The sequence below is a fragment of the Miscanthus floridulus genome, chromosome 16, assembly GCF_019320115.1.
Source record: "Miscanthus floridulus cultivar M001 chromosome 16, ASM1932011v1, whole genome shotgun sequence".
Taxonomy (NCBI): Eukaryota; Viridiplantae; Streptophyta; class Magnoliopsida; order Poales; family Poaceae; genus Miscanthus; species Miscanthus floridulus.
Window position 1 is genome coordinate 37,227,448 of NC_089595.1, and position 14,218 is coordinate 37,241,665.

Here is a 14,218-nt window from a genome sequence, read left to right on the forward strand (position 1 = left end):
TTACTTTTATTTTTTTATTTATATTTAATGCTTCATGCATGCGTCTAAAGATTCGATGTGACGAGGAATCTTAAAAAATTTTGCAAAATGAAAACTCGGCTTCATCTGCTATAGCTAAATTGCTGGAGCAGGAGCTGTTGCTACAGTGATGCGTTAGACTAACATTTAATTTACATTTGTAAATGAATGTTACTTTTCAATTCTCTACAAACCCAAACTGTTCCGTACAAATATTCATAGGCTTTGTTTAGTTCGCGGTTAGGAATTAGTATTCGGTATCGTAGTATTTTCGTTTGTATTTGATAATTATTGTTCAATCATAGCCTAACTAGGCTTAAAAGATTCGTCTCGTAATTTATAATCAAACTGTATAATTAGTTATTTTTTATCTATATTTAATACTCCATGTATATATCCAAAGATTTAATGTGATAGAGAGAGAGTGAAAAAACTTGCAGTCTAAACAACGCCGTATTATTCTCTGAATCCATGCATTTAAAGTAGGCCAAGCATTTCTGTTTTTCTTTTTCTTTTCAATCCACTCTTCTTCCCATCTCTCACTCGGCAAATCCTCGGCCATGGCGATGAGCTTCTTCTTGCCTACCACCACCCCTTCAGCCTCCGCATCCCTCCTCCCCATCCACCGCCAGCGCACCACCGGCCCCTCCCTGTCCTTCCCCCTCAAGCCCCACCGCTTCCAAGTTCATCTCAAACCTCCGCACTCCTCCCGAATCCCCTCCCTCTCCACCTCCTCCTTGAAGACCCCGACCGAGAGCGTTCTCTCTTCCGTCGTCTCCACCTCGAGGACCCTCCTTTTCGTGCTCGTCGCAGGCCTCCTCTCCCTCTCCGGCGTCCGCTCACTCCCCGCCCTCGCCTGCGCTCCCGCGCCGACCCAGCAACTCCAAGAAATCGAAGAGCAAGATGAGGAGGTGCGAATGTATTCGGCAATTCTGAGCCGCAATCCTGGCGACGTGGACGCGCTCAAGTGCGCTCTGTATGCTAAGATGAGGCGCGCGGATTGGGGTGGGGCGCTGCGGTACGCGCGACGGCTGCGTGACGCCGAGCCCAGCGAGGTGGAGTGGCGGCTGATGGTGGCGCAGCTGCACGAGCTCAAGGGGGACCTCGCCGAGGCTGAGCGTCAGTTCAGGGAGCTCCTGGCAGAGGAGCCCCTCCTCGTCCGGGCTCTCCATGTGGGTATAGCGTACATCCTCTTTCTAATCTATTCAGTAGCTGCAATTTGCCTGCAATTCTTCGTGTTGGTGTGGTTACTGCTGGCGTCGCAGTTGATGTGGTGATCAATGGTCAGTTATTGGATCATATATGTTTCAGTCTTTCAGACACTGGGAATTAAAGATGGTACCAGTAGCAATTGAAATACAGCATTACTGGTGAGGGGATGAGAAGCAGTGCATATGAAATTCTGCATTTTGCTGCAAGTTGTTTCTAAGCTATGCTAGAGTTGTCCCTAAAAGTTCACAGAAAGTTGTCTTGATGGCTTGATGCTTGACGTTCTCCAAAAGGAAAAGAATATGCATTTTTCCATACATTAGGCAGCTGGCCCCACTTGCTAGCAATTTCTAATATAAAAGAATCCAGGGGGAGGTTCATGCCACAGCCTAACTCTTAATAGTCACATAATGGAATATTCATTAAGATGGTAGGAAGTACTAACTATGCAAGGGGCTGTTGTCAGCATTACATTGTAGAGGGCTGTTGTCAGCATTACGTTGTAGATATATAGTGTTGTATACTGATTAGGTTAGGCTTCGTAAATTTAACAGATTAAGTTTTTACAAAAACTGATTATGCTAAGTGTTGCAATTTTTACTTGATTGATGGCAACCATAATATACTTCTTGATTTCATGAGGAATGAAGCAGAGCAAGCTCTTTACTACTTGACGTGTCTGCTCGACATTTTGTGTTCAGCCATGAGCAGCAAATTCTCAACACCAATCTTGTCTTAGACTTTTAAAACTTGCTCTTTATTAGAATCCCATCCTTGTGACATTCTCTAAGTACTTAGTAATTCCTCATGTCTGGTAACACCTTTCACTCTTGCTGTCTTGCAGGGACTTGCACTATGTATGCAGAAGAAGCTTGAAGGCCCTACCGTTTTTGAAATGCTTGAGAATGCTTTGCAGCTTGCAACTTCAGAGAAAAGGGTCCCGGAAGAGCGCAACATAAAGCTTTTGATCGCACAAATGCATGTTGTCATGGTAACATTTATTCAAATAGGATGGAAATCTGAGACCATGATAGTTTTTGGTATCTAAATTCAAATTTTGATGGCACAGGGTCAGTTGGATGTTGCATCTGAGAAACTACAAAATCTTATAAATGAGGATCCTCGAGATTTTCGGTCTCATCTTTGCCAGGTACTCTCTGATATTTTGTTGAGTTTGATTTGTCCTGAAGTACCTTCGTTTTGACTTTGAATGTGCATTTTGTCTGTCTATGGTGTTGGTTCTGCAGGGCATTGTGTATGCACTTTTAGACAGAAAAGAAGACGCAGATAAGCAGTTTGATTTATACAGAAGCCTTGTGCCAGATGAATTCCCAGATAAGAGTTTTATCAGTGATGTTATACTAGCGGCTAGAATGGAGTCACATGATCGGCTACAAAAGGAATTTGAATCTGAGTTTCAAACAAAGAAATGATACATTAAGATTTCAATTGATGAGGCCCAAATACTCCTGGTAGGATAAATAGTTGCATAGTGATGTGCACTGAAACACACCGGTCTTATTAATGAAATACAACACAGTACAGCATAGTGAAAAGAGGTTTCTCCTATCAGGCTATCACCAATTTTCCTCATTCCTCTCCCTCTCAGTCTCTGCAGACATTTCTCAGTAAAGTATAATATAGCGAAGAGCAAATTCTGCTTGAAGTTAAAGAGCTGTTGTAGCCAACCAGATGGATTGAGTTGTTGCTGTACAAATGTAGAAATTGTAAAGCTTATGTTTCGTCCCTTCTTTTTGTACTATCAGCATAATATTCATGTTGTACGCACACTTCATCCATTTTAAGTAACATTCTTACAGCTCCAAGGCATCTTCCTGAGCAGTGGTGAGAATGTTCAAATACGCTTATTTTCCATAACCATTGGTTACAAGTAAACACGGTCATAGATTAGTCTCATGCTGATATATAAAAGTTATCTTGAACATTTTATTGAAAGCATGATGTCATAAATGCACTGTTATTCAAATTACAGTCCCATTAGATTAATGCTTTTATAAAAATCAGATTAATAGGTTTTACAACCGGTGGATGTGGGTGCTGTTTCTGTAGGCCCGACACCCGGTGGATGTGGGTGTTATTCTGCACCCAGTGTTCTTTGGCCAGGGCCTAAAACAGTATAAGTACCCAGTACGCCCATTATGAAAGTGAGAATGGATTAATAAAAAAAAATTACTTCCTTCCTCTTCACCTGAACCCTTACCTCTCCTTTCTACTCATTTTCTTCTGAAATTCCTACTGATCCCCCTGTTATACTCGGTTCCTCGCAGGATCCTGACACATGTGCTAGGGTTCCTTCGAGAACCATGAGTAGCAAAGGGGAAATTTTACGAGCTGAGGCTGTTTAATGGACCTATTTTATTTTATATAGGCAAGATGATTGATTTTTTTTCTTTTTTTGTTAGCTCAAATGTGTTGGGACCTGTAACGAGCATCAAATAGAACAACGTATTGTGGAACAGTTTCTAGTCATTGATCAATGCAATCATTGGTACAATCACATACCAAACAGCTTCTGAACTTCTGGTGATGCTAAGCGCCTCCAATTTATTGGAATTTGTGCACAGACAAGTTATGCTTAACAGTATGGGAATTTTATTGGAATTCTGGACAGACTCCTAGCAAGTTCCAACGTAGGCGATAGTCCTTTTGGAACAATGTAATGGAGTCAGATTTTCCCTACGGCATTAATTACTCCAGAAACCATTATATATGATAGTAGTCGGTTTCCGTTTTATTTATAGTCTGTTTCCAAGGTCCCAAATTCTTTCCTTGTGGGTAATTAGGTTAGAATCTTGCATTCAGTATTCATATGGAATAATGTGAATTGCACTTCAATTGTTGTTTTCTCCTGCTCCTGTACTTATGCTTTCCTGCATTCCAGACAAACCTTCAGCTTGTGATGATTGGGCTACAACTGCACCATCTTGTTTTTTCGCGAACACAACTGCACCATCTTGTAAGATCAAAACCCATGGCCTCCATCATTGACAAATCTTAGGACATTCAAAATACTTTTTCCAATTTTGTCACTTGCTTAAGGGCATGTTTCTTTGGGCTTCCTAGAAGCTTTTGGACCTTTCAAAAACCAAAAAGCTCCTGGAAGCCAAGAGCCAGAAGCTCACTATAACGTGCTTTTGGGCATTTAGCTTATGGAAGCTGTTTGGTTTTTGGAAAGTCCAAAAGCTAGTAGTCTAAAAGTGGCCAAAAGCTCAAACAAACACAGCCTAAAGATTAGTCCTCTTGTCATGTAGACTTTTCGGTGTTTATCACACTTGCTTTGACACCATTTTTCCGTGGATTAAAATTGTACACTTTTCTCTAATCATGGTTGAACTTGGAAACAACCAATTCCATATTTCATTGTACCAAAGGGAGTACATATGTATGAAATCTGGTAAAATATCTTATCCATGATTATTTTCACTATAGGAAACCATTTACCATTGCACTGCTGAAATGCTTTTGTGCTGTGATATGATGGTTTGTGCTCTTGTAGAACCTTGGACAATTCAAACTTGATTCAGGAGCGCTTGCATGGAAGAAACCAGGTGGATGAAAGGTTATTGAGGTTGATAAAGCTGATATCTCTTCCATTGCATGGATGAGTATCCCCAAATCTTATCTGCTTGAGGTTGAGACGAAGGAGGGCTCCTTTTACAGGTTCTTTGGCTTCCATAAACAGGAGATATTCAATCCATTGCTTTTTTTTTTCCTGAAGAAAATTAGGTATTCCTATTATCTTTGTTTAATGGAGCAACGTTAAAAAAAAAAATAAGAGAAGAATGCAACCACATCTAGACTTCATTTCATAGACCCCTATCTGACAATTGGAACATTGACAATATTGTAACACGAGAGCTCTCAAGTATTTAATTTACTTTTAGGATGTTAGCAACCTGACTAACCTCGTACAAAGGAGAATGGGAATCTCACAGGAGAAGCAGCTTTCCATTTGTGGGCATAATTGGGGTGGAGTTGAAATCAAATGGTTAGCTAAGTTTTCAATTCTATTTAAGTGTTCTCCTTACTCCATTGTCCTTTCATAACAGCTTTCTGGTTTTATTCCTTTCCCTATTCTTTCCATTTCAGGAACTAGGCTTTCCTTTCATGTTGGTGGGAAGGTAGTATTTGAAGTTTCTCTAGCAGATGTATTGCTGGCAACACACACTTCAGTTATAGGGTTCTAAGAACTGCGACAGAGCGCAGCTGATATGCTTGCTTTCCAAAAAAATACAAAAGTCTGTGTGAGTAGGATACACAACTTAAAAGGGTATCAGGCCCATGGTGGTCAATTTTTTCACTCTTCCAGATCCTACAAGAAAGCTACGGAATTGCCTTGAAGTGCATCGTTTGGAGTATTGGACCAAATAATTCACGCCCAAACAAACCTAATTAATCCTTTGGTTCAACGGCATCAAGGTGGAAAACCATGAGCAGGCAGGAAAAGCAAATATTGGCATATTGCTAAGCAGTAGCAGGGCAGAGTCCAAACAGCAAAGCAAGGAGGCTCCCCGAACCAGCAAAATGAACTGCCTTTGTCCTGCCCTTTTGGGAATAGAACGAGAATCATGTCATAAATAGCTTGCTTTATGCCCGTGATAATGTGATGCAACGCAAAATTGCACATTTTGTCAAAACAAAACGCATTCTGCGTTGTAAATTTGTAATGCTCCTAAATAGCCTCCAATGCAGAGTTTGTACTCATCGTTTGCATTAATCACATACTAGCTTGTATGTCCTAAACCAAACCAAGTACTGAGCAATGGCATGGCCACCAGTAAAATAACATTAGACAACACACCTTGTATACTTGTAGTGCACACACACAGATCCCAAACTACCTAAAATCTGCCAACTTTATCATTCAAATAATCGAGATCGCTGACATTGGATGATCAATGTACGAAATTAAATCGCAAGCACTACAAGCAGGTTATTTTTAAGTTCAATCCTTTTTTTTTTTTTACCTAAGACGGCAGAGCAAGGGAAGGAAGTTAGGAGGGCGTCGCAGCAGACGCCGGCTGTCCTCGCACACGAAATCCTTAGAGGCGAAGGCCACGGAACGTGAAAGACGGAGCTCCACGTCCTGAGAGGCGGCCGGGTACGTACGGCTGGGACACCGTCGTCGACATAGCCGCAGCGCGCGTGGTAGGGAAAACGGCAGTTCCCCCGGTATGGTGCCTCGTCTCAAAGCATGCACCGCATGCAGATGGTCAAAGGAAAAAAACGGAAGAGAAAATCGGAGAAGAAAGTATGCAGCCGCCGCATGCATTACAACCACGTCAAATGGAGCCACACGCTAGGTGACGCGCACACACCCGGGCGAGGCCACGCGCGGCGAGACGAATCGGGACCTGTACTTTCGACGGCGATCGCTGTGCGCCGAGATGGCGGACGGCCACCACTTTAACAACATCTCCCTCGGCGGCCGTGGCGGCGGCGTGAGTTGTCGATCCCATTCATTTCGCCCTAAGTGGAGATTTAGCAATCCACTCGTTAGGGTTTGGCTTTGATTTAATGGCGATCGTCTCTATGTCTCTGATCCGAGGGTCGGGTTCAGGAATTTTGTTGGTTTTTTTTTATTTGAATTTTGTTGGTCAGAGCTCTCAGCCTGCAGTGGTTGATTTACCTAGAGATCACAAGTTAGGGTTTATTCAAGATCACAAGTTAGGGTTTTATTTGAGTGGTATGTTTAGAATTTTGAGAAATTCTGTGGGAACAAGGTCCTTGATAAATTTTGTAACAACAGACTTGTGGGAACAAACAGCCTCCTTAAATGGAACAAATCTGAATTTCTAGTTTTCTTCTATCTATTATGAGATAGTATAGTAATTTTTTTGTCGTGTATAATTGCATTCTCTCAGTCCCATGTTCGCCAAAAGGAGCACCGACTTGTGATAATTGAGCTGCCGTTGCACCTTTCATTAAGATATATAGTTTTCAAATTTTCATAATCCTTTTGGTCTGAACGTATGCTCTTGTTTAAAGATTATTATTCCTGTCATAGTAGCTTTATCAGTATATGTCATACTTAGGCATAGAAAGTTGTTTTTCAATCTTTGCGGTTAGAATTGTGCATCTTGCAGTCAGCTTCATTTTTTTCACTACAAAAAGTAGGGAATGTAGTTCAAATCTGATAAACTCTCGATTTATTTTATTTATGATTGTTATTGCAAGTGATGAAATTCTTGTGGTGATGTGATGGCTTTTGTGTTGTAGAACCCTGGGCAGTTCAAACTTTACACAGGAGGCTTGGCGTGGAAGAAGCAAGGAGGAGGAAAGATCATTGAGGTTGATAAAGGTGATATCACTTCTGTGGCTTGGATGAGGATTCCTAAATCTTATCAGCTTAGTGTTGGGACGAAGGAGGGCCTCTGTTACAGATTTTTTGGCTTTCGTGAACAGGTTATATTCTCTCCTGTTTTATCTGAAGGAAAAAACTAGCTGTACATGATTTCTATTTTTAGTTTCAAGAGATGTTGAAAAATAAGACAACAATTGTTTATAGTTTTCTAATAGACCTGATAGATGTGCCAGTGTCTATGTTTCTCTCCGATAATTAAAATCTTTGCATGTCGCAACTCCAGTTTTGTTCCTTTACTTTCCAGGATGTTAGTAACCTAACTAATTTCATAGAGAAGAGCACTGGAATCACACCAGAAGAGAAGCAGCTTTCTGTTACTGGGCATAATTGGGGCGGAATAGAAATAAATGGTTAGCCGAAATTTCTGTATCCATTGCCTCATGGTTTCCTCTGTTTTGGTTTGATTATTTTTTCCTATCCTTTCCATTTTAGGGAATATGCTTTGCTTTAATGTTGGTTCAAAGGAAGCGTTTGAAGTCTCTCTAGCAGATGTGGCACAGACTCAGATGCAAGGGAAAACAGATGTTGTCCTAGAGTTCCATGTAGATGATACTACTGGGGCTAATGAGGCCTGTGAATTGCCCGAATGTGTTTCCTTTGGTCCATGTTTACCTTAGTTTTATTAAATCTTGTTGGTGCTATGTGCTTTTGGCTACCTTGCTGTTTTTTTTTATGTAAAATAATAAATGGACTATTTTTGCATACAGATATCATGGAATGGTAACAAAACCATCATACTATTTTATATTGCATAGTGTGTAGTGTCTATATCTGTTTCTCCACTATGTAACAAATGATTTTTCTGCCATATATATTCTATCAATCTCATTTAATGGTTCACATGGTTAGTGTTACATAAATTTTTCAAGGATTTGGCTGTGCTAAGTTGCAAACCGTTAATAATAGCTACAATTTTAATGATCCATGTTTGCTGAGTTCATCTCATTTCTTTCGTGTTGATTGCAGAAAGATTCATTGATGGATTTAAGTTTTCATGTTCCGACTTCGAATACTCAATTCATTGGAGATGAGCATCGTACCTCAGCTCAGGTGAGATCGTTGTTAAGAACAGTATGAAAATGGAAAGAAAACAGTTTTTTTTAAAAGGAAAACACATCCATGCATGACGGAAATGATGAAATTTCTCCTTTTTAGATGCTATGGCAGGCTATCTCGGTTGAAATTGATGGTGGTGGCTCCTCAGAGATGGCTGTTGTTACATTTGATGGAATTGCAATTCTTACACCAAGGTGGGAAAATCCTACAACTCTGTAGAATATTATTTATAAAAAATATGATATTGTTGAATGTCTTTTTTGTTTTGCTAAATAGCTAGCTTCTCCTTTTCTATTCAGGGGCCGATACAGTGTTGAGCTTCATCAGTCATTCTTGCGACTCCAAGGACAAGCTAATGATTTCAAAATCCAATATAGTAGTATTCTTCGCCTATTTGTTTTACCAAAGGTTGTATTTATTTTACATACATGCTGAGATCTTTTATTGTACATAATAACATATGGTTCCATCCTTGCTTTTTCACCTATGCAGTCACACAATCCACATACCTTTGTGGTTATCACACTTGATCCACCAATTCGCAAAGGACAAACTTTATATCCTCACATTGTTATTCAGGTGCCATACCACACTTCAATTTTCACCTAATTGGATAAAATGTTCATCCCAAAGAATTAATTTCCTTACCGTGTGAACAGTTTGAGACAGAGGCAGTGGTTGAAAGGGAACTGGCATTAAGTGGTGAGGTTTTGGCCGAGAAGTACAAGGATAGGCTTGAGAGCTCCTACAGGGTGATATATTTACTCATTTTCAAAAAGTCATTCATTCATCTAAAAATGGATCATAAACCACAAGATGATCTATGTTGTATGTTTGCATATTTCTCATAGGATTTTATTTGCATAGTTACATGCATTATTTTTAATTTAATGAAGTTGTTTAAGCTTCCTAGCTGTACAGTTCTCCTTGCAAGTAGGGTGGTCGTTAGCTTCTATTTGGCAAAGTTATGTAATTGAATAAACCGTTATGTTGACTGTTATGTTGTTTTCATCTTTCACTGCATTACAGGGTCTTAATATGTTGATCATCCCTTCTACTTACATCTTCAATCTACTTACATCTTCAATTGTTGGGTTATTGATTTATTTGTAGGGTCTAATACATGAGGTATTCTCCAAGCTCCTTCGTGGCTTATCTGGTGCTAAAGTGACAAGGCCAAGTACATTCCGCAGTTGCCAAGATGGATATGCAGTCAAATCATCACTTAAAGCTGAAGATGGTTTGCTTTATCCACTCGAAAAGGGCTTCTTCTTTCTGCCAAAGCCCCCAACACTAATTCCTCATGATGAGGTCTGCTTTATTAAAGAAATATAAAAGTTTTTCATTCAATTATTCTGTCCCATGGTTCGCTGTTACTTCCTGTAGATTGAGTATGTTGAGTTTGAGCGTCATGGTGCTGGAGGTGCAAGTATATCATCTCATTACTTTGACCTTTTGGTCAAGCTCACAAATGATCAAGAACATCTCTTCAGAAACATCCAAAGGAATGAATACCATAACCTCTTCAACTTCATCAGGTTTTTATATGTTTTTGTTGATTTATATAATTGTAGCCAATGTGTTTTTATGAATCTGATAGTAGCATCTTGTTCCTTTATAAATTTTCAAGTGGCAAGCATTTGAAAATTCTGAATCTTGGAGATGGCCAAGGTAGAACTAGTGGTGTTACTGCTGTTTTTCAGAGCACCGATGATGATTCTGTTGATCCACATCTGGAGCGGATAAAAAATCAGGCTGGTAATGAGGAAAGTGATGAAGAGGTATTGCCTCCCTTAGTCGATAACTCAATATAAGGTTACCATCTGTCAATTGCATGCACATTTTTGTGTAATCTCTCTTCAAATTAGGATGAAGATTTTGTGGCAGACAAGGACGATAGTGGATCTCCAACCGATGATTCCGATGCGGATGGCTCTGATGCTATCATGAGTGGAGGAGAAAAGGAGGTAACTAAATTTTCTCTTACAGTATATAAAATAGCAATGGTTTCAGAATGAATCAGAATAGCTATAGAATGCACTGTGCTAACAAACTTCTTCCAGAAACCTTCCAAGAAGGAAGCTACTAGCTCAAAGGAAGCTAGTAGCTCAAAGCCGCCTGTGAAGAAGAAGCAGAAGAGTGGGCCTGATGAAGGTTCTCAAAAAAAGAGGCCAAAGAAGAAGAAAGATCCCAATGCCCCTAAGAGAGCTATAGCCCCATTCATGTACTTCTCAAAGGCTGAGAGAGCTGTAAGTTACTTATAACCCTAAATTTCAGAAGGCCCCAATATTGAGAAAACTGAATATAAATAGTTGGAGAAACTTTCAACCTCTCATTTATCCAGCCCCTGATTTATGTTTCTTTTAGAACACAAGGACCTAGAATTTCACTTTCCATTTGGTTATATCTCTGCTATTTTTTTTCTACTCTATTGTATGCAAAACACGCTAGGTTGCAATGAAGAGCACGTTTTTTATTCTCTTGATGAGGCACTTAGCTTAGGATTTTGCAAATCGAACAAATAATAGACGTACGTGTCAAAAAATTAACAGATACTTCCCTATTGCAGAATATCAAGAGCAGCAATCCTGAACTGGCTACCACAGAGATTGCAAAGAAGCTTGGAGAAAGGTGGCAAAAGATGACAGGTACCCGTCTAGCTCTATGACATACTATTTAAGACTCCATTGTCTCCTTGCACATATAGATCCTTCCTGTAGGTGATCATGTTTGTTTACTGAAAAAACCAAGACAGATTTGGTGAGCATCTGTTATAACCATTTCCACCCATTTAAATTTTGCAGCTGAGGAAAGGCAGCCATATGTGGAGCAGTCCCAGGTTGACAAGCAACGCTACGTAGAAGAGTCTGCAGCCTACCGTGGTGCAGCCGCTCAGCAGGGCTCTGGCGCTGGATCAGAATGAAGGTTCAATCGTTTTGATAGTTAGCTGCAGGGCTGGATTATTAAGTTATCAGAATGGCCGGGAATATTTACCTTAGCTTTTGAATCTATCTTAGCTAGAGGAAGTGAGCCTAGCACAACTGATTGGGTGAGAGGTGTGGCAATGCACCCAACCACCCAGGTTCAAGTCCCGTCTTGACTGAATTTGGGTGCCTATTTCTCTTAATGAAAAACCACCTAATTCCTCCTAGGTTAAATCTCTTTTTTTTAATCTATCTTAGCTAGTGTTACTATTAATATGTATTGACTGGAATACCCTAAAATCTAAGCTGAATGCCATCCTTTGACAGTTAAGCAAATCCCACCGAACAGGGACAAAATGCAGCTGCAGGTTTATTGAGTTTGTTTGAACTATATTTTAAAAAGATTTCAGACAAGTACAACTATTTTTGGCATAAGAACTACAAAATTACAACTATTTTGACATATGTATCATAGAACTACATTTACTTTCCCATTTGGTACCATGAAAATACAACTCCTTTGATACTTGATTGATACTATGAGAATAGTTTTAGTTATGTGGTACCCAACGCCAAAATAGTTGTAGTTCTCGGATACATGTCAATATAGTATTATTCCATAAAATTGACTTATGATTTTAAAGATGATCTTATGTGTACTCTAGATGCACATCAGCATGTTAATGGTTACGTCCAGAGTGTGTTTTTGTGAGCACGCATTTAGGATAAGAATACAACGTCAACCTATAGGCTAACCCGAGTGGCTAAAATAAAGAAAACGCCTAGCACCAATGCTAAAACCATTAGAACCTTCTAGCTGCCTAACGACCCTTGCAAACTCTGAATCCATCCAAGTACTCAGGTTAGACTACTATTGTTGGTATGGTTGACATGCCATTTAACATGAGAATTCTGCTCCTTCCAACGAAAACATAGTGCCAAGACGACAGAATCAAATTAAAACCCTTTCCTATCTATTTGGGCAAGTGCTTCCTGCATTTTGCCAAGATGACAGAATCAAATTTTGTTAGTGGACATAGTTCATGTGGAATTTGCTAACACACACCACCAGCACTTAAATTTGTACACTTATGTGGGACACTTCAGCCATTAGAATAACCATATGATCAATCCGAAGAGAGAGAAAGAGGGGGTATGAAAGATCTCTTCCCTCCCTCCATTTTGGCCGCCATTCCGCCAAGGTAGGTGTCCTAGATGGTGCAGAGCTCCTAGCCGGTCAAACAGGGTATGCCCGGGCATACCCGGCGATACCCTGTGGCTCCGCCACTGGCCACCAAGGTAGGTGTCCTAGATGGTGTAGGTCCTAGGCACTATACTGCAGAGGTGTCATCATCAAGTGGAGTTGATGAGCTTGTAGCGTCCGCTCACGGACTAGAACATGGTGTTGCCTCCAATGGGTATTGCATGTCCAGCCATTAGCATGTCACTAGCCTGAACAAAAGCTAGACTAAGACGGTCGTAAACTAGGCTTCTGAGTCATTGAGCCACAACAACACCATGTTCGTGAATAAATTAACTACAAGAAACTGGATGGTCTTGGTAGCAACAGAATCGGCGAGACAAGGGTGTGCCGCATGCCCATGCATGTGGTGTAAACGGTACGGATATTTCTCTGACCGATTGAAAGTCTTGCTTATTCGTATGAAATGTATTATATCCGAATATGTAGATTTAGTATTTGTACCCTATTCTGATACCCAAATTTTGGATACATATAGTATTGATATCCATTCATATCTTATCCAAAATATCTCTAAGGTTTAATTTAGCTATCCATACTCGTATCCGTATGTGTCAGACCTTATCCGATCCGTTGACGGTGAAAGAGGCTTCTCTATCTTAAGCTAACTTATCAATACTTTAACGTAGGGCTTCACAAACACGGGAATATGAACGTATGTTCGAGGCAAAAGCAACATGCCATATAGGCATGAAGGGCTTGGATTTCCAAAACTCCCAACGTAGGCTGCAAGTCGTCCAATTCCTAGGTCTAACTTGGGGTAACATACATCAATGCATTATTCCATGAGGGTCTCGATAGAAATAATACGGGAATATGAACGTGATCCCAAAGGAGGGTGGGGCTTCCTCGCTACAACATGTTCTCCATTTAATGTCTACCACTTTTGTCAGACAAAGTATAGCGTCCTCTGTAGGCTTCTCTAACAACCTGCAAGGCTACTGATGCCTGTGATATGGATGTTCACTGCAAAGCTGAAGGATGAGGCAGTACGCTATGGTGAAGTGATGGAGAAGCCCCGATAGAAAACTCATTCCAATAAGGGCCCGTTCGGTTTGGATTTTTTTGGTTCCCGGTGAAGATCTGGCTATACAAATTACACGGCCATTCCTGGTAGGATTGGTTCCAGGGCATAGAATCCCGGGAACCGAACGGAGCCTAAAGCAGATACTATACGAAGGCCCTGTTTGGGGTATCTTCTATGCTCGATTCTTGCAAAAAAAGCAAATTCCTGTCCCTAAGCACACTGCTTTTGAGTCGATTGCCATCAGCGAGCAATGTATAAGGGACTTTTCGCCATCATGGTTCGTCTCAAGCTTTTCCTCATCATGGTGTCGATTCTTCCTCTCCGCGCTCCTCCTCAAC

General features: G+C 40.5%; 2 protein-coding genes across 4 annotated transcripts; both read left to right on the plus strand.

Annotated features, from left to right (window-relative positions):
• The first annotated feature begins 507 nt into the window (after positions 1-507).
• LOC136511663 (protein SLOW GREEN 1, chloroplastic-like) lies at positions 508-5,982 on the plus strand. 2 transcript variants are annotated; one of them, XM_066505709.1, is made up of 7 exons: positions 508-1,190; positions 2,072-2,218; positions 2,297-2,377; positions 2,475-4,204; positions 4,745-4,908; positions 5,133-5,236; positions 5,338-5,980. In XM_066505709.1, exons 1-4 carry the CDS (start codon positions 579-581, stop codon positions 2,658-2,660), a joined length of 1,026 nt encoding a protein of 341 aa, XP_066361806.1. In that variant the 5' UTR covers positions 508-578; the 3' UTR covers positions 2,661-4,204; positions 4,745-4,908; positions 5,133-5,236; positions 5,338-5,980. The 2 variants fall into 2 exon arrangements, with proteins under 2 accessions (XP_066361806.1, XP_066361805.1); XM_066505708.1 differs by having other exon boundaries at positions 2,475-4,908; positions 5,338-5,982.
• Positions 5,983-6,305: 323 nt separating this feature from the next.
• Positions 6,306-11,947, plus strand: LOC136513321 (FACT complex subunit SSRP1-B). 2 transcript variants are annotated; one of them, XM_066507311.1, is made up of 16 exons: positions 6,306-6,689; positions 7,468-7,653; positions 7,857-7,962; positions 8,045-8,181; positions 8,579-8,662; positions 8,768-8,862; positions 8,968-9,076; positions 9,161-9,247; positions 9,328-9,420; positions 9,782-9,979; positions 10,055-10,206; positions 10,299-10,449; positions 10,537-10,635; positions 10,732-10,917; positions 11,238-11,316; positions 11,473-11,947. In XM_066507311.1, exons 1-16 carry the CDS (start codon positions 6,636-6,638, stop codon positions 11,589-11,591), a joined length of 1,935 nt encoding a protein of 644 aa, XP_066363408.1. In that variant the 5' UTR covers positions 6,306-6,635; the 3' UTR covers positions 11,592-11,947. The 2 variants fall into 2 exon arrangements, with proteins under 2 accessions (XP_066363408.1, XP_066363409.1); XM_066507312.1 differs by having other exon boundaries at positions 8,045-8,154.
• The last annotated feature ends 2,271 nt before the right edge of the window (positions 11,948-14,218 follow it).